Raw genomic sequence first — 26,813 nt, forward strand, 5'->3', positions numbered from 1 at the left:
TAGACCAAACCCAGCAGTATGGCTTCTAAAAGGAATGGCAGCTGTGGTTCTGGCCAGCCATGGAAAGCACTGGTTTTGTAAGTACTATAGTAAAGAGCTCTTACTGAAGGGAAATAGAAAGTTTCAACTCAAAGAAAGGGCATGGAAAGTATCTGAGGACTTTCCTGGCTGTTTCTTACAAAGCCATGGAGAAAAAATTGTCTCCTGTGCACCCTGCTCTTCACAACGCCACAGTAAAGTCGAATTCACCACCTGCGAAACAGCTGCCTCCTGTAGGCTGGCCACGGAGGAAGCACACATGCTCCATCAGTTGGGCCAAGGCTACAGTCAGACGAGTATGAAAGTGTCAGGCCCAGCGCTCCTGGAAAGTGAACCCGGAAACACTCAGTGAGGCACCACAGGCACGAGAAAGAAGAGACAGGTGTCCAATGGGCACAAGTATGTCATGCTTAGAGATACACAACACAGGATGAAACAAAAGACATTTATTTGCAAAGTACGATCATGTTTAAATTGTACCTACGTTTAAAAATGGCCTCTTTGATCGGTTATAAAAGTGCAGGCAGGTTTTATAAAACACACACTTTGCCTCTCTTCTATCCTTTTGTGGGAAGCAGGCGGATGCTGGCTGGAGGACATTTAAGAGCTTGGAGCTGAGGCTCATCACAGCCAAACCCCTCACTTGCCAAGGGAGCGGAGCTGCCACTGACGCTTCTCCACTCCCGCAGAATCTCCTATTGAGCCCTGGGCCCCCCGAGGACAGGATGTGACCCTGGCTGGCATGATTCATTCAACCCCTTCATCTCAGAATTCTTTTGCAGAAAAAGAAACACATGACACTTCTATGGTTAAAGATTTCCTTAAAGAAGAAGAGACATCGAAACGAACCTTTGTGCTCTGTGAAATGAGGGCACAAAAGAGATTACTTTCAGTGAGTTGGTATCTGTAAGCTAATCAACTGGGTACTGGCCTCTTGTTAGAGGAAAAAAAAATCCAACTTGGAAACCATTACCACAGGAAAAAACAATGACTATGTTGTTCATTTCCTGTTGGTCACTTGGCAAGTCTAAGAAGTAGGACATATATATCCATAAGCCCTTTAAAATACACATCTTTTCTTTTTTCTTCTCACTATATAAAACACATATATACTGTCCTAAAGTCACTTGAAAAACACACTGACTGCTTACAATCAATGGAAGATACCAGTAGGATGCAAGAAAATGTGCATTTTACAGACAGACCTTTGATAGGCTTTAACGTGAATTGTTTTATTTAAAACAGGGATCCATCAGAGGTGGTGAACTATCAGGGTCAAGGTTCTAGAGCATGGCACAGATGAAAGGTAATACTCACCAGCACCTCACATGGGACTCAGTGACAATGTCAGCAACACACCATGGAAGGAGAACAAACCCGATGTAAAAGGCACCTGGCTGGGGAGAAGCTGTGGTGTTCACTGCCTCTCCAGCAGGTTTGCTTTTGTGCACTGTGGGTAAGTCCGGATGAATAACATTGGGAAGGGAATAATCGGAAGCAAGGCTCCTATGCAGGCAGCTACCCTCTCCTGATTGGTGTACACTCGCCATGTGGTGGAAGGTCTTACAGGAGACTGAGGTTACCAAACAGGAATGCAACACCTCTCTCCCTTTTCTGCTCTAGAAGGAATGGGAAGCCTTCCCCCAATGTCAATTTCAGCAGCGGCTTCTAAAGGCTGTTAAAAAGCATCCTAACTTAAAAACAAATAACAACAGTAACCAAATAAAAGACAGAAAAGTGGCCTGAACTTAAATCAATCAATGGAAAGGTAGATTCATAAAAATAAAATAAAAACTGGCGACCAGTCCATTAACCATGGGGTTAATGCCTTGTCTGAAGAAAGATGTTTATGCTGCATCCACGATACAGCAGGCGAGGAGCTGCTGTTGGCAACTGGTAAGGAATAGCTACCGTTTCCCTCCAGCACACCGCACTGCTACCGGTGACCGCATGCCAAGTGCTGAAGTTAGAAGAGACCCCACGTTGGCAAAGGCCCCCAGGCGATGAGCTGCCTGACGCGGCCAGGTCTGTGGGAAACAAGACTTACGATCTCAAATAATGACCCCCAAGTGCCCTCGCCTCTTCCTGCTTGCCCTGTGCGCCTCGACCTCCTCACAGGGAGATCCAAATGAGTTCCGTTTCCCTCTCAGTTCTAGGCACTCTGGAACATCTTTGATTAACCAGGGTTTTTCATTTCTTTCCAACGCCATTGGTGACTTTTGACTTGGAATGCCGATTCCTTCTCCTGGAAGAATGGCTTTCGTTGTTGCTTGCGTGCTTGGGTGGGCTGTCTTCAGAACCTGGCCAAAGGAATCAGAGCACACCGTCACCCTGGGCTCTGGAGACTGGTGGCTGTCCCTTTCCAGACCGCCCTAGGCTTCCCGGGGAACAGGTTCTTCCCTGATACGTGCACTCCCCCTAGTGGCCTCATTCATAAATGAAGGCGAAGCTCTCCAAGAACTAGTGCTGAAGGAGCACACGCCCAGCACAGGGTTCAACGCAACAGCCCCCCAAAGTCTGGGTGGTTCCTGAAGCGTGTGTACATCTGCCCTGTGTATGATGGACATGGTCATGATGGTGAGGACCAGAAGTGAGAACACAAGTGAAATGGAAGCCCGAACGAGGGGCAATTAGAACACACACCATGTGGTGCCCATCCTGCCTTGCAACCAAGGGTTTCCATCCCTTCACCTGCTCCACACCACCTTCTAAACCCGACGTCGGGAAAGATTCTTGACACTATAAAATCAGAGCTATTTCACGCCCTCTACCACTTGATCTGGAGAACATCTTTACAATTCAGGCCCCTGCTGCCCATGAGGGAGGGCACTGGGCAGCCTCTGCCCTCCGGCTGAGCCTGTGGTCAGTCCCTGCTTGGCCTAGAGGCCAAGTCAAAGGGTTCTCTGCCCCAGGGCTCTGATCCAGCCCCATAGGAAATCGCCACCTGAGGCTGCCAGCAAAGAAAAAGTTACCAGAGTTACTGTCTCCACTGTAAGTAGCATTTGGCTTAGACTAAGAGATTCTTTCCCCACTCAGAAGACTTCTGTTTTTGTTTGTTTTCTTTTTTTATTATTCCATCTAGTAAATACATCTCTACTACTGCTTATTTCTTTTCAGTGGAGATCCTGTGAGTGCCAAGGTTGTTTGTAAGGGCATGGTTCTAAATAAGATACCTGGGGAGCTCCTCTGCCCATCTCTATCAGATTTCACAACGGGTCGCTCACTGATCAATTCCGTGATTCAGGAGAAATTCCCCAAAAGGGCAGCCAGCAACTCAGCAGAGTGTATGCTAGTATCTCCCCTGGGAGATCTTTAATGAGCCTGATGCCAAAAGAACTTTGGAGAATGACTGCAACAGAGCGCTTTCTTCTCCATTGGCCCACCGTTTCTCTGAGCAATTTTGTGAACTAAAATTCAGTCTTTAGTATTTGTAATTTTCTTTCCTCAGCCAAGCTTCCCAATCAGCTTATAAGAATTGACAAGGAATTACTGTCCAATGAAGTCACCTCAATGTCATTATTCTACAAGTCTAATTCTTTGAAATAACCAGGTAGCCCCAAATCTTCCCAAAGCGATCCTTAGAGGCCAGTGGAGGCTCCCTAACTACATGACTGAAATCTCTTACACTGCTCTGCTCTGCCTCTTGAATAAATGCCATTAAAATGATCCCCCTTTTGAAAGCCTTTTCCTTCTGATACACAATTCTTTTTTGTTTTTTGGTTTTTTTTGTTTTTGTTTAAGAGACAGGGTCTTGTTCTGTCTTCCAGGTGGGAGTGCAGTGGTGCAAGCACAGCTCACTGCAGCCTCGAATTCCTGGGCTCAAGCGACCCTCCTATCTCCGACTCCTGAGTAGCTGTAACTACAGGCATGTGCCACCACATCTGGTTAATTTTTTAAGCTTTTTGTAGAGACAGGGTCTTGCTCTGTTGCCCACGCTGGTCTCAAATACCTGGCCTCAAATGATCCTGCCATGGCTTCCCAAAGTGCTGGGGTTACAGGCATGAGCCACTGTGCCTGGCCGGATATACAATTCTTCCTGTTCACTCATGATGAAAGCCAAGAGAACGTTCCCATCAGGGTGCTTGAAACAGTGTGGGGCCCTCACGAAGGGCAGAGCTACATGGAGCCTCTTCTTATAAACCAAGTTTTTCACTCAGATCCTGTGAGCATTTTGCACGTTTCTTTTTCTTTTTTCTTTTCTTTTCTTTTCTTTTTTTTGAGACAGAGTCTCACTCTGCTGCCCAGGCTGGAGTGCAGTGGCATGATCTCAGTTCACGGCAACCTCCGCCTTCTGGGTTCATGCAATTCTCCTGGCTCAGCCTCCTGAGTAGCTGGGACTACAGGCGCCCGCCACCACACCCAGCTAATTTCTGTATTTTTTGTAGAGACAGGGTGTCACCATGTTGGTCAGGCTGATCTCGAACTCCTGACCTCAAATGATCCACCCGCCTCAGCCTCCCAAAGTGTTAGGATTACAGGCGTGAGCCACCATGCCCGGCCATTGCATGCTTCTTAATAAGTGACAGGAGACATTCGACGGGTAGGCCTGAGACCCTTCAAGGCTTATATCATCTCCACTTAAAGAATAAGTAATAGTTCCACATCTCAAGGACCCAGTAAAATTTTAAACAACGAACAAGAAGATACCTTTTGTCCCTTTCCTGTGATGCCAGGAGATCTCTGGACTGTAGGTGCCATCTTCACACTCTGAGTAGGTCTAGGGAGAGAGACAGGCTTAGTGCAGGAATTTCAGGAACTCCCTGGGAGAAGTGGCAGAGCAAAAAGGCGAGCACGCTGCGTCCCTGCCTCTCCCAGGCTGGGATCATCACTGGCAAGTGACAGAACCTCCCTGTGCTTATGTTTCTCGGCTATAAAAACCAGGTTCTTTCCTCTCCCGGGTGATGCAGAATCAGTCTTCCACAACACGCCTTAAGTTCTTTAGACTGAAGGTGTAAGTAAAGGACGAAATTGTTATTTTTACTGAAAAAAAAATTACTGTCTACCAGACTGCCATCGTGTCTTAAAGTCATTCATGTCTATTTTCTATTGTGTCCTCATATCTACTAAATGAAGGTCAGGGCAAGCGTTTGCCCAGAAGGGCCACAGGCCAGAACACAGGAAGAGGCCTCCACACAGTTCAAGAGCTGGGGAGAAAACCCAGCTTCCAAAAGCCAGTCCACGGCTTTCCTATCACTTTTTTTTCCTCCAAACAAACATAACATTTTTTTGTCTAACAAAAGTTAGATAAAAATATTGATCTACTGAACAGAGCAGTCCCAAGCAGGGCCAGCAACTGCTAGGGAATGAGTTACGACATGCAGTTTCTGCAGTGGCAGGACTGGAGGCCCTGACCTCAGTGTTCGCCTCGCCATATCCTTACAGGCATGTGCTCTGAGCTAACCTGCCTCTCCTTCCATACCTTTTCTCGGTGACCATAGTGTTCTGCATACCAAATCATGCCGTACAGACAGAGGAAAGTGGTGAAAGCCTGGAAGAGAAAAACAAATGACGCTGCACAAAAAAATTCAATTGCCCAGAACTTCGGGGTTTCAATGGGAATTAATGCAGGACGGCTCAATGCATTGACGTCTGGACGCAGGTTACAAAACGGCTGGACATGGCAGAGATCAGACCTCAAGGGGAGGGTGCACACCCAAAGCTTCTGACAACAAGGGTTATGATAAGACCACAGTTACTACCTGTGACTCTACTATCAGAAACCAAGAAAGACCATTTTCAGATGTGGGATACGGTGGGATGCGTTTTCTTGATAGCTTTGCGGGTTCTGTTGAAGACGACACAGAGGATTCTATGTTCTAGTTCTGATTTTCAGGGCCCATTCTCTCCCGGTTTCCCCATCACATGAGAGCGCTAAGAGGACTCAGTGTGTCAGCTTCTAGGGGGAAGAGGTCACAATGGCCCCTGAGGGCCCAAGGACAAACACTCCGGGGGCAGAGGGTGGGGAGCTCAGCGGGACAGGGCTGCCCTTGCTTTTCCAGGCTTTTGAGTGTCAGTGACCCTACTCTGACCCCAGTTTTTGTTTTTCTTGGTTATATGGATAGGAAAACAAAGAGAAAATAAAGATGCTCTGTAAGGCCCTGAGTGGAATGAGGAGGGTGTGGCCTGTGGGTGCCCAGAGGCAGAGACAATCTCTACTCCACACTTGCCCCACCCACTCGGCCTGCCCCCACACCCTAAATTTTACCCTAATTTAAGGAAAGAAAAGCATAGACAAGAATCCAAAGTTTCAAAACATGTCAAAAAAATCAAAGCTTGGGAAAAGTCTCCGGCTGCCTAGACTGCATACCAAAGGCAGAAGGGAGGGAGGGCCAGCGGGGAGAGCAGGGCCATGAATCTCCCCGGCCTCACCTTCCCCACTGCAAGCAAAGCAACCAGAACAAAACAAGCAACTGCCTGTTCCTTCCGAATTCCTCGCTCTAGAAACCCATTCACATCAAGCCATCCCGGTGTTGAGCCTCCATCTCTCCCCCTGCATTTCCTGTGGACACCTGGGCACCTGTCATTTTCCTGGACCCCTATCATCTTGCACCAACTGTGGGGACAGCTGTGAGAGCATGGAGGGACCTTCTCAAGGAAATAATTTTAGTTCTAAGAATCATAACTTTAGATCCAAAAGGTCACCTCAGAGACCATTAACTCCATTGCCTCTCATTTTCCAGAAGAAGAACGAAAGCTCAGAGAGGTGAACATTGGAGCTGGAACTCAGGTCTCTTAAAACCCCCGATCTGAGTTTAAGGGATGGCTATTGATACAAATATTGGCTTTATGCCTATATAGCTTTATTTCTCCATCCATGTATCCATCCCTGAGGATGAAAAGCATCATGGGAACAGCGAACAGCAGCAACTTCCCCTCTTCACGGCCACAGTCTGGTGGTAGGGTGGGAAGGCAGGGGCTGTGAATTCTCATCATGGCAGCTTGCAGTCTAGCTTTGGCCCAGTTCCTTTATCAGCGACATTTCCTGGTAGCTGCTGGATACACAGTGCCATCTTAGTTCCAAAAAAGAAAGGAGAGCAACACTCCGGCTAGCCATCCTCTTCCGTGCCAGTTACGTGGAAGCAGGAACAGTGGCAGCGTGGAGAGAGAATGAAAAGCACAAGCAACGCCACTGGTTCATTTCCTATTAAACCCACGTGCAAACTGGCATATACCTACAGGTTAGGGAATTTTTTTTTTTTTTTTTTTGAGACGGAGTCTCGCTCTGTCACCCAGGCTGGAGTGCAGTGGCCGGATCTCGGCTCACTGCAAGCTCCGCCTCCCGGGTCACGCCATTCTCCTGCCTCAGCCTCCCAAGTAGCTGCGACTACAGGCACCGGCCACCACGCCCGGCTAATTTTTAGTAGAGATGGGGTTTCACCGTGTTAGCCAGGATGGTCTCGATCTCCTAACCTCGTGATCTGCCTGCCTCGGCCTCCCAAAGGGATTTTTTTAAAAAGCTCATCTCCATCAAAAAATTAGGCCATGAATGAATACATTAAAACTACAAAGTGAAAATGACTTCCAACCTTTAACACACTCTAATGCTTGCCCAGATTTCTTATATATACCAACGTTAAGTGTGTCATTTTCATGGCATGGAAAGAGTGGGAAGGACTAGAGATGATTTGCAGAGTGTAAGCCTGTGTATGCGTTAGGACCCTTACAAAGAGCAAAACAGGACATTCTGGGTTTCACACAGGGGGCAGGGGGGTTAGGTTCCACCTCCCCAAACCAGAGGGCTGTGGGGAGGCGGGTCCCTCCACTAGAAGTGTCATTGCAAACTCTGACCACCAGAGGGCAGGCACGCGGGACTCTTCCCTTCCCCAGCCCCAGGCCCAATAGGACAGGCAGTGGCAGCTGCCGCTCCCTCCAGCGGCAAACGGCAGGCAAGTGGAGAACGACAGGTGCTTATCATCACAATCGTCACACAGAGGGTCTGTTGTGATTGCCAAATCTACTTCACCTGCGTACAAAGAGGCCCATTTTACACTTGTCCCAGCAAACGGAAGCCGGTAATTTACAGGTTTGCAATCACACCTGTGGAAATCTAGGCACGTACCCACTGAAAATGTCAAGGCTCAGATTTAAAATAGCAATTGCACACGTCGTTTAAAGAAAGGGCAGGGGAGCGAGAAGAAACTACATGGGGTGACAGCCAGGCTGTCCAGGACCACGGGGGCTGGCGGCAACGAGAGCGCAGGACCCCAGCTTGGCTTCTACATTATGGTAATGAGCATTCAAATTAATGACAGCCGAGCAGACAACCACGCTCCTGGAAAAGCTTACTAACCAGCACCCGGGATCTTTGCTTCTGCATTAATCTCAAGCTCCTCCGTGTGCGCTCTCTTACCAGGCCAGGGGAGTAATTAGGGGCTTTGCTTCTCTGAGTGGTGCAGAAATCACAGTGTAACTTGAAGCTCTCTTATTTAATAATGTTCGCCTCTACTCCTAAGTCTGAGATCAATCTTGCTCTTTATAATAAAGGTCAGGAATATAAAAAAAGTGCCAGGACCTTGTTTCTGCTCTTCTTTAAAGGGAGGCAGTGGAGACCCCTAATCATCCCGTCTCAGGGCCTCTTTTCAGGCCAGGTCCCTCTCTCATGTCTCATCACTGGTAAGTCTAATCAGAGATTCTGCTTGTCTTCAAAATCCTGCTCATCGTCCCCAGCCTGACCTCTTATTAAGGAATCCCAGCCTCAGTCAGCTCCTCTCCCAGAGGCATGTTTCCCGAGCTCATAACCTAATCCCAGGACTCCAACCGCACCCTCCACATGGGCTCCTCCCAAGTATTTTATTTCCACCAACGTGGAAATAAATCTTCCCAGTGTTACTGACAGATTAGAATTTCCCGTCAAGCAGGAAACTTCCACCTGTAAATTCTAAAGCTTCCTCAAACCCAAATCCCCTGAACCAAATTCACCTCCTCCTTTCAATGGGCTTCTCCTATATCCTCCAATCTGTCACTAGCACCGGTGGCCACCCAGTGGCACTAATTAGAACCTTTGGAGTGGCACTCAAGTGCCCTCCCAGTGATCACAACAGGAACGGCATCGTGTTGAGCGGATTCCTTAAACAACTCTCAGATCCAGCCCTTCCTCTGCATCTTCAATGCCTCTGCCTTGGTTCAGCTTCGGTTACTTGTCAAGTAGGCCTGGCAGCACCTGACTGCACCTCCGGCCCCCAACCCATCTTCCCTCTAGACTCTCCCAGCCTCCATGGTGTTTCTCCATGAGACACAGATCAGACCACATTGTTTCCCCACTTAAAAATCACTGGGGCTCTGACTACAGCCGTGCAAAGCCCTTCCTGAGCAGGGGACCCTGTCCTACTCTTCATCCAACTCGCTCTCTTCACTGTCACTCCTCAAACAGGTCACCACCTTCGTGAGCCGCTGGGCACTCTCACAGCTTCCTGTCTTTGTATGTTTGTCCCCCGGCCACCGGTCACCTGTATGTCGCAAGTCTTTGTTTCTTGAACTCATTCCTTTATTCTCCACGAAGCTGCCGAGTACTTCCTATGCACCAGGCACTGTGCTTGAGACAGTGGGGCCAAAAGGATGACTTCAACTTATTCTTTCTGAGCAAGGAGTGCAGTGTGGAGAAGACAGATAGAAACAAAACAAATTCCACTGCACTGGGGTTAGAACTGAGAGTTACACACAAAGTGCTACTGGTCCCAAGGAGGGAGCTATCTACTTGCCTTGGAAGTCAGAGCATATTTCATTGGGGGGGCATATGTTTAAGTTGGTTTTGGGGTATAAGTTTCACCAGGTAGATAAGGCAGGGAAAGTCTTTCAGATCAGGCAGAGAAAACAGCATGAGAAGGGAAAAAGAAGTCTGAAAGGATGACTTGTTTAGGTAACTACCAGCAGAGAAGTGCAGCCTGAGAATAGAGTACACGTGGACAGATGTGATGGCATGCTCCCACTATGAAGGTCCTGAACACACAAGCAGATTTCATAATTCATCTAGGAGGTTTCGTGGTGGGGGGCCTTCTTCCTTCTTGAAGTTTCTTCCTATGTGGAGGAAGCTTCACTGCTTCCCTCCACCCCTCACTCCTTCCCTGGGGAGGAGTCACACCTTGACTGGTGACTCTAAAGCCAGCATTTCCTGCAAAAGGTGAATTCTCAGTAATGAAGATGCTACTCTGATCCCCATATCTTTCCTCTATCTTGCTTATCTCTTACTTATTTTTTAACTCAGGTGGGGAAAAAGATTGTGTTATTGTGCCCTCTCAAGCCCCCAACCAGAGAGAATGATTCTTAGCAGAAGAAAGAGACTGAGTTCTGAATTTGGAAGATCATTTTGACAGCAGCAAGGAGAATGGATTTGGAGGGCAGAACGGCAAGAAAATGTGTGCTCTGACAGCCGCAGGGGCAGTGGGAATGGAGAGGAGATGGAGTTCAGCTACACTGTCGAATTAACAGAGCTTAGTGGCTTGCTGATTTGAAGAGTGATGGAGGACAGGAAGCAGCCTCCAGGTTTTTAGCTGGGGCCTGGGAGGTTGGGGGAAAGCCAGCCATGCACTGCAACCCTTAAAAATCCTGCTCACGTATCACCAAGGAGCCTTCACTAACCCCAGCATGTGTGCTGCTCTAAGTATCCTTTAGCCTTATGCACACAATCTTTTATAGTATTTATCACATATTAACATAATTAATTTGCATGTCTAATTGCCATCTGAACTCACAGATCCTTGGAGGGCAGTGATGAAGAGCAGTTCCCTACAGAGAATGTCTGGGTTTGAGTCCTGGTTCTGCCACTTAACTACCTATGTGACCGTGGGCAAGTTAGTGAGCTTCTTTGTGCCTTCGTTTCCTCATCTATAGAAGAGGGATAAGAAAATACCTTCCCTCAAAGTGTGAAGATCAAATGTGGAATTCATGAAAGTGCTTAGAATAGTCTCTGGCATATAGTAGGCATCAGTAAATCTTATCATCGTCATCTATCTGTGTGGCTAGAGCCCCAGGCACAGCACGGAGGAGCACTCAGCAACTGTCTGTGAATGAAGCCCGGACTAAGAGGTCTGCACCAAGTGAAGCAGAGGTCAATGGGAGCATAAGAAATGGTGCATGTCCTCAATAAGTTACAATCACACAGACACAAAGGCTAACCCATGTAAGGAGGTATATTCTAAGTGTCAAATAAGTAACCGAAAGTCTCTAAAACTTAAAGAGAAATTAGAGGGGTCCCTACAGTCTGGGTGACTGCTATGGTTTGAATGTCCTTGCCAAAACTCTCCTTGAAACTTAACTGCCAACTTAACAGCATTAGGAGATGGGACCTTTAAGAGGTGATAGGTCATGAGGGCAAAGCCCTCATGAATGGATTCAGGCTGTTACCTTGGGAGTGGGTTCTTGATAAAAAGCATGAGTTTGGCACTTCCCTCTCTGTCTGGTGCACTTGTTTCTGCCTTCTGCCCTTCCACCATGGGATGACCTCACTGGATGCCAGTGCCATGCTTTTGGACTTCCCAACCTCCAAAACTGTGGGTGGAATAAACTTCTTTTCTTTAGAAATTACCTAGTCTGCAGTATTCTGTTATAGCAACAGAAAATGGACTAAGACAAAATTGGTACCAAAAAGTGGGGTGGTTACTATAACAAATATTTGAAAATGTGGAAGCAGTTTTTGAACTGGCTAATGGGTAGAGGCTGAAAGAATTTGGAGGCACAGGCTAGAAAAAGCCTGTATTGCTGTAAAGGGAGCATTAAGGGCGATCCTGGTGACGGCCCAGAAGAAAAGAGGGAAAGCCTCAGTCTTCTTAGAGATTACTTAAGTGTTCATGACCAGAATGCTGGTAGCAATATGAACAGTCAAGGCCATTCTGATGAGGTTTCAAATGGAAACGAAGAGCAAGGATTGGAAAGTGGAGTAAAGGGCATCCTTGTCATATAGTAGCAAAGACCTTGGCTGAATTGTGTCCATGCCTGAAGGCTTTCTGGAATGTGCAACCTAAGAGCAATGAACTAGGATATCCGGTGGAAGACAGCCAAGCAGCAAAGCATTCAGGCTACTGTGTGGCTACTTCTGGCTGCATACAATGAAATTCAAGAGGAAATAAATGACTAAAAGATAATTTATAATTAAAAGGGAAGCAGAATGGAATAATCTGGAATATTCAAAGCCTGGCCATGTAAGGAGTGAAAAAGCATATTCCAAACACTAAGGGTAAGGCCACGTGACTCTTAAAGCGATTACCACGGAAAGAAAGAAACCAGGTGCTATTCATCAAGAAAATGGGAGGAAGACCCCTGAAAGCAAAAGCATTTCAGAGATCTTCAAGGCTGCCCCTCCCATCACAGACCCAGAACTCGAAGAGGGCAGAATGGTTTTTGGTTACAGGCCTGGGAAGCCCTCCCCGGGCTCACTGACCAGGGCTACCTAGGGACTCTACTCCCACATTCTAGCAGAGCACTCCTTGGCTGCCTTAGTTGTGGCTCAAGTGGGCCTTGGTGTGGCTTGGGCTACCACTGTGGGAGGGATAAGCTATAAACCGTGGTGGCGTCCGTGTGGTGTTAATTCTGCAGATATGCAAAATCCAAGAGCTGTGGAGGACATGGCTTCCTCCACCTAGATTTCAAAGGATGCGGCAAACTACCTAGAAGACTAGGCAAAAACCCGCCACAGGGGCAGTGCCACTGCAGAAAGTCACTACTAGGACAATGCCAAGGAGAAATGTGGGGTTGGAGCCACCAGAGAGGAGCAGTGGCAGCAGGGTCATCCCCAACACCACAGAACTGTAGGGTCGCCAGTGTGCAACTCCTGCCTGGAAGAACTGAAGCACTGGCCGAACCCGGCACAGCCACAGGGGTGGAGCTGCCGGGCCTGGGGGCCTAACTCCTGCCCCAGGCCAGGATGCAGAACATGGAGTCAAAGGAGATTGTTCTCCAGCTTTAAGATGTAATGTTTCCCTGTTGGGTTCTGGACTTACTTGGGACTGCTTATCCCTTTCTTCTTGCCTGTTTCTCCCTTTTGGATTTGCAATGTCTATCCTATGCCTGTCCCACTATTGTATTGTGGAAGTAGATGACCTGTTTGATTTCACACACTCACGGCTGGCATAGTTCTTCTTGGCTGTGGCTCAAGTGGACCTTGGTGTGGCTTGGGCTACCACTCTGGAAGGTATAGGCCAGAAACTGTGGTGGTGTCCATGTGGGATTAATTCACCTCAGGATGAATTGTGCCTTGACTGTCACTCATGTCTGATTTAGATGAGACTCTGAACTTTGGAGTTGATGCTGGGCCAAGTTAAGACTTTTGGGAAATCAATGTATTTTGTACGTGAGAAGCAGGGGTGAGGGGTGGAATGCTATGGCTCGAATGTCCCTGCCAAAACTCATGTTGAAACTTAGCTGTCAGTGTAATAATATTGGGAGGTGAGGCCTTTAAAACAGGATTAGGTCATGAGGAGTGCACCCCATAAATGGATTGATGCTATTATTGCAGGAGTGGGATTGTTATCACAGGAGTGTGTTAGTGATTGTGAGAGTGGGTTCCTGATAAGAAGGGTGAGTCCGGCCCACCTCCTGCTGTCTTACATGCTCACTTCCACCTTCCACCCTTCCATCATGGGGTGACCCTTGCCAGATACCATGCTCTTGGACTTCCCAGCTGTTAGAACTGTGAGCCAAATAAAGTACTGTGATTTAATTTCTCTGTAAACTACCAAGCCCATGGTATTCTGTTGTAGCAACAGGAAATGGACTAAGACAGGGACCAGAGAGGACTGCCTGGGTAGGTGGCCTGAGAAGACCTTTCTGGTCACTGCTGCCTGGGGGCAGTGGTAAGGAGGCAGCTGGGAGGCCTGTGATTTGCGGTGGTGAGGAGGGTTGTCTGTCTCGTCTTGGGAGTACTGCCTATCTCACCCTCCCTGTGGGCAGGTGGTTCTCTGGTACCCAGTGAAGAGGGCACCCACCTCTGCCCCCTGCAGTCAGGTCCTATTACAATTCAGACTTGAGGTGCACAGGCCAGAGATATATCCGAGAGAAGCATGGTGAAAATCTCTGGGCACTTCTGACACATTTCCTTAACCGATTCCTTACATTTAGTCTCACCGACATGGAAAAATATACTTGGGCATTAATTCTGTAGTTTAAATACAAAGGAGATCATTATTCCCCTCTATTGTTCAAGATGAAACAGGACAGAACAGGCTCACTGTGCCTTGGCACAGTTAGGATCTCTAACAAGTAACCCTAAAAATAGATCCCGTTAAAGGCGATAAAAGACACATTAAAAATACAAAGGTTAGTCTTGCCAAAAAAGAGAAAAGAAAAGAAAAAATTAGACCCAAATGTGATTAAGCCTGCAGATCCAATTACCGACTTACAGAAAATACAGAGGACAAAGACATATGTTAAATTATAAGATAGGATAAAAATAAGTAAAATCCAGACTGTGGGAAAATCTATAGGACAAAAGAGCTGCTTTCTTCAACTGATAAATTACGAGGGAAAGAGGGTTAGCGATAGAAGGAAAACCTATGGATTAAGAGACTTAAAAGGCATGCCAACCAGTCACGATGGGTGAATGTGGATTCAAATACATTGTTAAGCAAATACAAGCTTTAAGAAAAAGTTAGTAATTTGAACACTGATTAGGTACTTGATGATATTAAGGAATTACTGTTAATTCTTTTTCAGATATGATAATGGTAGGGTGGTTGCATTAAACCTAAAAAGCATCCTGAGCTTCTTTTAGTGATCCATCCTGAAATATTAAAGGTGGATCCGTTCCAAAATAAGTTAGCGGTTGGGGCCGTGGGTACAACATAAGAGGAAACACAATTGGCCCTGAGTTAATAACCGATGATGGGTTCATGAGGGGCCATCTATTCTCTCTACTTGCACATGGCTGAAATGTTCTATGATTATTTAGAAAGCCCAATACATTTTCTAGACTAAGTGAAAAATCTTAAGCTTAAATATAAAATAAGAACTTTTCTTCAAAATAATAACTTCAAATATTTAAATAAAGAATGGCAGTCACAAAATGTGTAACTGGGTGCTATCTTACTTCATTTGAAAGGTGAGGGAAGAGCCCCAGGGCAAAAGAACCAAGGCTTAGGCCGGCGTCCCTCCAGGCTCTTCCCTTCAGAGTGGAAGGTTATATCCAGACTTGGGTTATAACATGGGCCTGGAAGGCAGAAATTGCAGGATCGAATTATCTTCCAAAACATATTTTATTGCCTGTGAATCACCATATGTCCTTTTATATATAAATCCATGTGCAATGATATGTATGTTAAGATGTATACGGCATGATGATGAGAAAGCAAAGTGCACTGTGATCTTCCTTGTCCCTTCATGGCAGTCCCTAAATGTGTAGGCCGTGTAGACAGATTCCCATGAGTGAAGTAAATGCACGTGGGGTATACCTGACGAGGGCACTAGACTGTAACCTGCTCAGGTGACTCATTTCAGATACTGTGTAGGTGTGTCTTATTCTTGAAATTAGGCTGGTGGCCAGTCTCAGACAATCACAACAGAACATCTTTTTATGAAATTCTAAGGAACTTTGACACACAACTTCTTCTCCCTCTGTTTAAAGCAATACTATGAGAGTTTAGCTAATGCTTTTGGGTAAAATGCAATGACTTACCACGCAAAGAAGCCAAAGCACAACATAGAGTATTTGGGTCTTAGAGAAGAGATCTTGTCCAAATTTTATGCAGACAATGGCCTCCAGGAAACCAATGACCCTAATCAGACAGAGAACAGAGGGTAAGTATTAATCCGTCTTACCAGAGGATACACATTAGCCAAAATATGCATGATTGAATCAAAAAGTTCAACTCATCACGTGATTTCTGCCCCAAACACTGGTAGCAGGTACCCCACAAAATAACACTGTTCGAGCCAACGGCATTTATTTCGGAAATAATAAAGAATTTTTCACCTCTGCCTTCTTCCCAGACCAAAATCATGACTCATAAATTTTAATAGCTAGGGCGCTGGCATCACCTAACTTAGTCCCTCCATTGCTATAAGGGTGGGTGATCACGCCGCCTCTGCTGGAACCTTCTCAGGCACAGGGAACCTACTACCTTTGCAAGGTGGCTTATTTTTCTGGTCAAACTCTTTAGCAGTTAGAAAGTTTTTCTCTGTCTCAGGCTGGTATCTGCCTCCTATACCTCCTACCCTGGGTCCTGACATTGCCCTAGCATGTCACAGGTGAGAAAGCATCATTTCAGTGGAGGAACCCTGAAGGCTTTTTTACTGTACTTCTGAAGTCTAGACTGTGATTAAGAGGCTAGCTGGCTGCCACACGGGGTGAGTTTGACCCTTCCAAGGGAGTCTTTCAATAATTTGAAGGCATTAATCACATTCCTTCCCAGCCTTCTAAGAATTTCCAGATTAAATAGCCCCATTTTTGGTGACAATATAAACCCTTTACCTTCTCTTGATATGTAAAAGATTGTGCTAAATACAATTTTTTTGTTTAAGGAAATGCCACACACTTCATATTTCCCCTTTAAGGCATTAAAAAAGCCACTCTTGTGTTCTGTATCTTCATTTATGGCTATAAAAAATGGGCTTTTCTAAAGGTTCAGGACTTGGAGGTAAGAATGGATGAGGTGAGGTTGACACAGTTGGCCATGAGATCCCAGGCAGCATAAGAATAGTGATTTCAGACAAGTCCATTTTATGCATTCCTTGCTCAAGATAAGATCTGGACATTCCAGGAATGGTGTACTCACACAGATGTTTTCTAAAAAGGCAAGAAGGGGCAGGGCATGGTGGCTCACACCTGTAATCCCAGCACTTTGGGAGGCTGAGGCGGGCGGATCACTTGAAGTCAGGAGTTCAAGACCAGCCTGACCAAGATGGTAAAACCCCATCTCTGCCAATAATACAAAAATTAGCCACGCATGGTGGCACACACCTGTAGTCCCAGCTATTCAGGAGGCTGAGGCAGGAGAATCACTTGAGCCTGGGAAGTAGAGGCTGTGGTGAGCCAAGATGGCACCACTGCACTCCAGCCTGGGCAACAGAGTGAGGCTCTGTCTCAAAAAAAAAAAATGGCAAGAAGGGCTAAGAAGGCCTTTGGCACCCCAGCTTACTGGCAGACACAGTGGTCACTGCCATCATCAACAGTGCGGATGGCTCGAAACAACTGAAGGCCTGAATGCCTGGAGTTAGAACCACGTCAGCAAAGCAGCAAAATCAACAGAAAGTCTCCGGAATGTGTCTTTAGAGAGTCTGGGGCTATCTTTTCCCCTAGCCCAAACCAAACAAAGATTCAAGTGGTTGGCTTGAATCTTTAAAGCGCTGCTCCACAAAGCGTACCACATGTGAGAAAGCATCATTTCAGTGGAGGAAGCCAGGTTTTTTCACTGTACTTCTGAAGTCTAGACTGTGATTAAGAGGCTAGGTGGCAGTTACATGTTTGGTATTCCAGTCTGTGCAGTGAGGAGACATAAAAAGGATGATTTTATCTTTGGTTGGGACTTCCTGAAAAACTCCTATGCTGGGAGTGTTGAGCCCAGGACATAAGTGTGATTATCTACCCATAAGCCAGAGGGAACACCCTGAGTTCATTATGAAAGATTTCTGAATATTCAACTAGACTTGAGGGTCCCTACTTTTTTTTTTTTTTTCAATGGAGTCTAGCTCTGTCGCCCAGGCTGGAGTGCAATGGCACAATCTCGGCTCACTGCAACCTCTGCCTCCCTGGTTCAAGTGATTCTACTGCCTCAGCCTCCTGAGTAGCTGGGACTACAGGTGCGTGCCACTACACCCAGCTAATTTTTGTATTTTTAGTAGAGGCAGGGTTTCACCATGTTGGCCAGGCTGGTCAGGAACTCCTCACCTCAAATGATCCATCCACCTCAGCCTCCCAAAGTGCTGGGATTATAGACATGAGACAGCCTGAGGCCCCTTTTAAAAGCATGCTGATTGGCCTACTAAAGCTGTGTTTCTCAAACTTTTGTGATTTAAGACCCATTAAGAACCATGGCAAGAAACATAATTTTCACTGTGATTCAGTATACAGGTGCACGCGCACACACACACACACACACTCACGCACTGAAACAAAAGCTTCATAAGACAATTTGCATCCTTATTTCATTTTAAGAAAATACTGGCCAGAATCCAATCATTGGCCTCATAATGACCTGAAGTTTTTTTTAATTTTTTTTGTTTGTTTTTTTAATTTTTTGAGACTGTCCCTGACTCTGTTGCCCAGGCTGGAATGCTGTGGCATGATCTCGACTCACGGCAACCTCCACCTCCCAGGCTCAAACAATTCTTCTACCTCCCAAGTAGCTGGGATTACAGGCTCACGACACCACGCCCAGCTAATGTTTGTATTTTTGTAGAGACATGGTTTTGCCATGTTACCCCGATTGATCTTGAACTCCTGAGCTCAAGTGATCCACCCACCTCAGCTTCCCAAAGTGCTAGGATTATAGGTATGAGCCACTGCACCTGGCCAACCTGAAGTTTTTTCTGAAGACCAGTGTTTTTGAGTTAGTGACTTTAGGATATGATTTGCTTCAATGTGCTGAGGATTCTTAGCTAAGCCATTGTCTGTGTGTGTGGGCACGTCTCATGAGAAGGTGGCTAGGAGGAGGTGAGGGGGTCGGCTATGGGATTATATAAGTGTGGAGAGTCCTGGACTGAGGCCTGGGCATGGGAAAGGCACAAGGAAGGGCCAGGAATCAGGGGAAAGGGCTGAGTTGAGGTCAGGATAGCATGGACATAGAAGGCCACCCTTAGGCTTGGCTTTTAGTCTGAGGGGATCCTAGAGGGTCTAGAGCAGAGGGTTTAACATGGTTTTCTCTCTCTCTCTCTCCATATATATATATATATGTAATTTTATTTTATTTTATTTTATTTTGAGACAGAGTCTCACTCTGTCGCCCAGGCTGGAGTGCAGTGGTGCAATCTCAGCTCACTACAACCTCTGCCTCCTGGGTTCAAGAGATTCTCCTGCCTCAGCCTCCCAAGTAGCTGAAACTATAGGCATGTGCCACCACACCTGGCTAATCTTTTGTATTTTTAGTAGAGAAGGGGTTTCACCATGTTGGCCACGATAGTCTCAACCTCCTGACCTCGTGATCTGCCCGCCTTGGCCTCCCAGAGTGCTTGGGATTACAGACATGAGCCACCATGCCTAGCCAGTTTGCTTAATATATATTTTAAATATATAGATATATATATATATATATTTTTAATTTTCAGCTTTTATTTTACATACGGGGATACATGTGGAGGAATGCTACATGTGTATATTGGACCCAGGTAGTGAGCATAGTACCCAGCAAGTAGTTTTCCCACCCATGCCTCGCTTCGTCCCTCCCTAGTAGTGAGCAGTGTCTATTACACTGATGTTTATGTCCATGTGTACTCAATGTTTAGCTCCCACTTTTAAGTTAGAATATGCGGTATTTGGTTTTTTGTTCCTGCTTAGGATTATGGCCTCCAGCTCCACCCATGTTGCTACAAAGGACATGATCTCGTTCTTTTTTATGGCTATTAATCCATGGTGTCTATGTACCACATTTGCTTTATCCAGTCCACCACTGATGCACACCTAGGTGGGTTCCATGTCTGCTATTGTGAACAGCATGGTGATGAATATTCAAAAACCTTCTGCTGGCTGAACAGAACTGTGTGAGAAGACAACAGCAGAGGCAGGGAGGCTACTGCGCTCATCCAGACACGGGGACTCAGGTTGGGGCTGTGGAGATGGTGAGAAGTGGTGGGAACCCAACGATCACATGGGCTCCTGTAACCGCCAGCAACTGCCCCCACCATTACCTCTGGCCCACTAGAGGGAGTCCTCATCAATAGCATCCTTCCAGAAGGCTAACATTACTTTTCTACCAAGACTCAGAGGGCGGCTAGTTTACGGCTGAGGCCCAAGGCTTGAGCACAGTGGGAGCCTGTATTAAGCCCACCAGTGTGAGACCACCTACCTCCTCCTACCTCCTCACCCCCAGGGGGGCTGGGGGTTCCTCCACACAGCTCAGCAATAGGTCCCTTTACTCAGTTCAACTTTAAATCTCTTTGAACTTTCCCAGGATAAGCTAGGTGGCCAAATTGTGGCTTAATGGAATTCAGTCAGGGCCTCCATTCCCTGTGGTGCCATCCACCATCCTGTATCTTGATTTAGCAAGGTTAAAAGGTAAATAAACATTTGGGCAGCCTGAGGTGCTTCTGCTGGGAGCAGGCACTACAGATTCCTGACCTAGGGCTGGTTACTGGCGCGCGTACTCCCAGCACCCCCGATTTGTGGAGCCAGCTCCACAAGGTGGGAAAAAAGATGATGTTAATGCAGAGCCCAGAGTCAGGAGCTCTTCGGTGAGTTGAGTGAAGCAGGCATGCTAGCAGGGTTGTTGTAGGAATCTGGGGAATGAAAGCTCTAGGCTAGTGTGTGTGAGCCAAACTTGAGAAGCAGAAGAGGAGTTTTTGGCTTGCCAACAAGACTGCACGTGGATTCTGAGGATGCCACAGCAATGCCGGGGACATGGAGGCTGGGTACCTGGCTGCTGCATCCCACACGCACTGCTCCACGGCTGCACAAGCAATCCCTGGACGGCTCAGAGGGTGGGTGAGCCCCTCTCCTGGCAGCCAGGGGCCGGCCTCCAATAACATGGATGGAGACGTGAATCCATGTTAGCTCAATGACCACACAATCACACAGGATGACATGAAGCGTTCTCCAAGTTCAGGAGTGAGCTTCTAGTTCTGATTAGCGGGGGCAAAGACACCTTTTTGGAGGAAGCAAGAGCTAAGTGTGGCATAAACAATAGAAACAATTCCTACTGCGCTCCTCTGAACTTTCTAACTTCCAAAGAATCCCTGGGGCAAGGAGGGGAGGGGAGAAGCGGGTCTTGGGTGGCAAACCCAGAACTGTTCTGCTTAGTCGTTTAGATACTTAGTAGGATTTGGGGCAAGATGCCATTTGAACACAGGGAGGTCAGCTGCTAAAAAAACAAAAGCTTTGTAACCACTGTCAGAGCTTCTGAGATGTCAGTGGAGGTGTACTTGAGTGGAGGGGATGGGGTGTGGCAAGATACGGGGAGGATGAACAGACACAGTCATGAGGAGAAGGGGAACTGGCTATAAAGCTATACCAGCAGGACGGCGGTGACACCCTTTTGCTGGGAAGGGACTCCCCTCCTGACACCTGTTCCCCTGTGTTTGCGCCCTCTTCCTAGAAGGAAGCTCATGCTCATAGCTGCATCTACCCTTTAGACAGACAGTCTGGGCTGGGTAGTGGCCCATGCCTATAATCCCAGCACTTTGAGAGGTCAAGGTGGGAGGACTGCTTGAGCCCAGGAGTTCAAGACCAGCCTGGGCAACATGGTGAAACCCCATCTCTACGAAAACTAAAATATAATTAGCTGGACACTGTGGTGCATGCCTATAGTCCCAGCCACCTGGGAGGCTGACGTGGGAGGACTGCTTGAGCCTGGAAGGTCAAGGCTGCAGTGAGCTGTGATCACTGACACTCAACTCCAGCCTGGACAACACAGCAAGACTCTGTCTCAAAAGAAATAAAATTTAAAAAGAAAGAAAGCCCGAACTATGGGCCTGGAAGAACAACAGAACAAAAGCACAATTACGAGAAATTGTAAGGAGGAGAGAGGGATAGAATGGGAAGTCAACAGCCGGGCGCGGTGGCTCACGCCTGTAATCCCAGCACTTTGGGAGGCCGAGGCGGGCGGATCACAAGGTCAGGAGATCGAGACCACGGTGAAACCCCGTCTCTACTAAAAATACAAAAAATTAGCCGGGCGCTGTTGTGGGCGCCTGTAGTCCCAGCTACTCGGGAGGCTGAGGCAGGAGAATGGCGTGAACCCGGGAGGCAGAGCTTGCAGTGAGCCGAGATCGCGCCACTGCACTCCAGCCTGGGCTGGGCGACAGAGCGAGACTCCGTCTCAAAAAAAAAAAAAAAAAAAAAAGAATGGGAAGTCAACAAAGGGGAGAGAAAAGTGAGAGGAAATCCAGGACAGATGTTGCAGAGGGAAAAGGACAGTTTCAAGAAGGCAGATACTGTATAGAAGATCCGAGAAGAGGATGGGGAAAGGACTGGCTGGTTTGGAGCTGACCTTGGAGACCAGCAGAGATGGGAACTTATTGTGATGGACACATTAGCAGAGGTGGGATAACAGGCAGCGAGGAAACTGGTCAGGTGAGGAGCAGCTCTGGCTGCCTCTGGGAGGCAGGATGCAGTCCTGGGCCCTCAGGCAGGGTAGGCTCACTCTCCCGTGAGGGTCCACCCCATGCACTCCCAGGAAAAGGAAAAGCCAACTGTGCACTGCTGTTCCAGCAGACCCTTGGCCACCTTCCTCCTAGCACTAGGCGAAAAAACACTGCTTCTATTTAAACTGGGCCAATACTCTTTTTGAGGCAGAGAAGCTCAATTCTAATTGGGGTGGAGTGGGGAAAAGACAAAGATGACATAAACCCCACACCTGGGGAATTTGTTCACATCAGTCTGGCCCCAAAACTCCCACCGAGCTGAAGGAATACCATGTGACATCTAAATAGAGAAAGAGCCCACCTTTCCACGTGGCTGCTTTCTCCCTGTCAGGGATCCCATTCCCTTGCTGGATGGCGCCCTCTCTTTGCTGAGTGCAACACCTTTCGTATAAAAGGTTTAAAAGCTCAGTCTATGGCACAACTGTTAGGGATGACATGTATTTAGCTACAACAGCAAGTAATTCATAAAAACATTTTGAGGATACCATGTTTATAGAAGAGAAAGTACCCTCTTCAGGAGAAAAAGTTTGGAGTGCTGGGAAAGAACCCCAGGCGGGTACTCCTAATTGACCTTTGCCTTTCCCCTTCCACCTCCCAAAAGGCAACATTCAGAAAGTCACTATTTAGGGCACTGCTCCCTCTCATTTCTCCACCTTACCAAAGTCTGAGATCATTCCAAAATTAGTGAAAAGAAAGTTATAAAGCAGCTACTAGTGATTAAAGGAAACCACACACTTAAGTGTTTTCTGTTTTGATAGGAGAGGAAATAATGACAAAACGTCGGGGAGATAGAGCTGGGGCAGAGGAAGGAAGTGGGTGGCCTCCGGGGTCAGGAGAGCGGGAGGCTGTGGTTCCTGTTTCACCTTCCCTAGCTGGCAGTGTGGACTGTGCAGGGGGCAGCTCTCATGGTTGTTCACACTCACAGGAGGATCCACTGGGTGTGATTTATGAGGTGGGCTTTATTATTTTTCAGCACAGCTCACTGGTTCTCACAAGATTCATCAATCTTGATATCACACTGTTCCGGGGGTTCTCAATTCTCAGTAAAGCACACTAAGTTAGCCCAATGATCCCTCCTTTGCATTTCACTATATTTTAATCACTTTCAAACAAGCCACAACTTTCTGGGGCAGTGTTTATCACTCTTCGGCATAGTTTACTTTTTTCCTTTTTTTTTTTCCTTAAAAAAAAAAAAAGAGGGAGAGAGAAAGACGAGGTCTTGCTCTATCATCCGGGTGGGAGTGCAGAGGCACAATCATAGCTCACTGCAGCCTTGACCTCCTGGGTTCAAGTGATCCTTCTGCCTCAGCCTCCAGAGTCGCAGAGTACAGGCATGTGCCATCATGCCTGGCCGACTTAAAACACTTTTTGTGGAGACAATGTCTCGCTATGTTACCCAGGCTGGTCTCAAACTCCTGGCCTCAAGCGATCCTCCCGCCTCAGCCTCCTAGATTGTTGAGATTACAGGCATGAGCTGCCATAGTGGAGTTTACCTTTGCCATTTCTCCCTCCATGTGGATGGTGTTTTATGGTTGTCCAATTAGAAAGAAACTTGTCATGACACGACCTCTCTCTCTGACCCACCTATTTTCCTCAACACGTAAATCGATACAATTCTGTAGAAAAAGAAATCCACTCCACAGCAGAATAATAAGACCTTGCTAAGGACTTTTAAATATGAAAGCAAAGTGCACGTGGAAAGAATGTGTGAGTGGGAGAGAAGAGCTCAAATGCAGGAAAGCCCATTTCCTCCTTGGACAATCCTTTAGAAGGAGCGGCCCGCATCCCTTCTTCCAGGACACAGGGCCCTCACACAAGAAGCGGGAGCGCTGCCTCTGCTCTGTCAGAAATCTGGGAGATGTGTGAATCCTCCCTCCTGCTATATCATGAACAAAGGAAACCAAATCCATCTTATCACCCTTTACGCTGCAACCACTTTGGGTAAGAAAATCAAGCTTACCACACAGAACTTATGAGAAACAAATGACAATGGCCCTTAGTCTTCTAGCGGTCAGGAGGAACCTTCCTAAATCTAACCTGAGTATCAACATTTTTAGCCTTTAAAACTATGTCACCCTTCAGAATCTAGATGACAGTTGGAAACACACACACACACACACACAGAAAAATGTAAAGGAATGACATTAAAATATTAACAACAATTATCTCCAAATGGTTGACTTCTTTGGGTGATCTTTAGTTCCTTCTAGATCCTTTACTGAATTTTTATCATTGTGCATGTATTATTTTTTAATTGGGAGAATGTACTGTTTAAATATCTGTGAAAAGTAATTTCTTCTCTATAATGGGTGTGTGTGTGTGTGTATATATATATATATATATATATACACATACACACATACATATAAATAAAATCTTGTCCACCTGCCTTCACAGAAAAATTATACTGAAAGGCTGTTAACACAGGGTCAAGAAATACCCAAAGAAATTTAGGGCTTAAGTGGTTTTTAAATCTCCACAATAACAGATTACTCACCCAAACACCCAGCACTGTGTTCCTACGCGCTTGCACTGTGTGTCGGTGAGGTAAGCGTAGTACTGTCTGAAAGAACAAAGTTGGAATTCATTGAGAGCTGCTGGAAGACCAGCAAGTCAGGACATAATTAAATCACTTTGACAGAGTGAATGTAAAAACCGTCCCTCCGTGTCCCATGTCAGGCTGCCTGGTCTAGTTCTGTTCAAGAGAAGAAAAAGCCAGTGCCTGTTGAAACATTCCTGTAAGAGATTCAGCATTTGGGTTAGGCTGGAGGGAGCGGGGAGCATCATTTAAAGGGCCAGATTATTGTCTGGTCTGAGTGCCAGGGTGTTTGCAACTAACTGATCACAACCATTTACAGATTTCTCTGTTCCTTTTCCACTCCCACTGCTTCACTCGAGTAGCCTTATAAAAAAAAAAAGAAAGAGAAAAAAAACAAAACGAAAAAGAGCCAGATTATTGGCAAGGCAGTCTGGATTCAGCGGTAAGACTTCCACAGCCCCGCCCAAAGCAAGCCCGGGTGGGTGTTTCCATGTCTAGCTCCGTGGAGGTGACTCCCGAGAGTGAACAGCACTGTCCATCGGTTGTCCCCTCTGGTTCTCTCCAGGACAAAGGTTGCTGATTGTAACCAGGCAAAAAATATACAGATTTTTGCCTTTCAGAAACTGGAATGGGACCCCAGCTATATCTCACTGCCATTGAGTGCCAATTACTTGGAATGTTACTGACAAGTTCAGAAAAAAACAGGCAATGACATGGTGCTGAAAGGCTCAGAACAGCACCATCCGGTAGAAATGTAATGCAAGCCATAAATGCAATTTTAAATTTTCCAGTAGACGTGTTAAAAAAGTAAAAAGGAACATATAAAATCCATTTTATTAATATGTTAAACTAATATTTAAACAAATATATTAAAACATTATAATGAGGTATTTTATATTCTGTTTTGGCCCCAACTCTTCAAAGTCTGGTGTGTAGTTTCCACGGACGGCACGTTTCATTGTGGACCGACCACATCTCTGTGCTCAACAGCCACAGCTGGGGAGTGGCTTCTGTGTGGGACAGCATGGCTTGGAGTCTTGGAAGTACCCCTGAAACTCAAGCCACCCCTGCAGCAGCAGCATCTGAACCAGAAACTCATCATCTTTTTGGGGTCACTGACTCTTTGAGGATTTGACGAAAGCTATGACAAAGGCATAACACTTTGCATTAAAGTTCAGGGGATTCACAGATACCTGAAGCTCATCCATAAACTACTGTCTCCTCACCCCAAAGACCAGAGTGAAGAATTCTAATTATAAAGAATATAGCTTCTCCTCTAACTTCATATTGTCATGACCTAATATGTCTTGACCATTTTAGCTACTTTACCCTCTAACTGGACCCATTTCCTTATATTGTACTTTATATTATCAGATTAAAAGCATGTTCACTCAAATATCTTCTCAAAGCAGATTCGTGTGAAAGTCTAATAAAGAAGGAAGAAGCTGGAGATGTGGTGTGTACGATTTACACTGAAGCCTCTAAACTCTCCTTTCAGGACCTAACATTTGCTAAATGGGGTGGCTATGTTAAAATCCGTTAGCAGCACGTCCATCTTTCCAAGTAATTTGTCAAAGAACCTCCTTACATGGGAACTGCCTCAAACAGTGTTAAGGGCACAGGAAGTGCCTGATTTTTTAAACAAAGAGAGTTGTGGAGAAATCCATAGGGTATTATAAAATTTTGAGGATCTCTCAAGAGTTCAAAACATTGGATTTTTAGTGTCTAGTTTTTGTTTTGGAATGTTTAATACTGAAATTTTATGATAAATCATATGTAATTTGCTATTCTGTTCTAAGAAGAAACTTCTTTCCATTCTTACTTTATTGATTGCTCTTAATTTTATGAAAGAGCTGCAGTGAATCTTTTCTGAAAAAATTGTAAAGTCTCAAATTAAATTACATTTTAAATGGGTACTCTAAACCATTAAGAAAAAACAGGATTTATGAGATAATGACTGCAATAGACCACTGATCTATGAAGTTTCAAAGGGCTGCTGGCTTACCCACTCTTCTTT

The 26,813-nt window shown here is 46.2% G+C and overlaps 1 protein-coding gene across 1 annotated transcript in view; it reads right to left on the reverse strand.

Annotated features, from left to right (window-relative positions):
* Positions 1–465: 465 nt before the first annotated feature.
* The window catches only part of LOC105476109 (phosphatidylserine synthase 1), a 72,200-nt gene continuing 45,852 nt past the window's right edge, over positions 466–26,813 (reverse strand). Inside the window, exons 9-13 of the mRNA XM_011731772.3 lie at positions 24,755–24,820; positions 15,641–15,740; positions 5,459–5,527; positions 4,687–4,756; positions 466–2,339 (exon numbers count right to left, since the gene is read on the reverse strand). Of these exons, the coding sequence (XP_011730074.1) occupies positions 2,230–2,339; positions 4,687–4,756; positions 5,459–5,527; positions 15,641–15,740; positions 24,755–24,820 (415 nt within the window). The 3' untranslated portion in view covers positions 466–2,229. The remainder of the gene's footprint in view (positions 2,340–4,686; positions 4,757–5,458; positions 5,528–15,640; positions 15,741–24,754; positions 24,821–26,813) is intronic.

The sequence above is a fragment of the Macaca nemestrina genome, chromosome 8 (genome assembly GCF_043159975.1).
Source record: "Macaca nemestrina isolate mMacNem1 chromosome 8, mMacNem.hap1, whole genome shotgun sequence".
Taxonomy (NCBI): domain Eukaryota; kingdom Metazoa; phylum Chordata; class Mammalia; order Primates; family Cercopithecidae; genus Macaca; species Macaca nemestrina.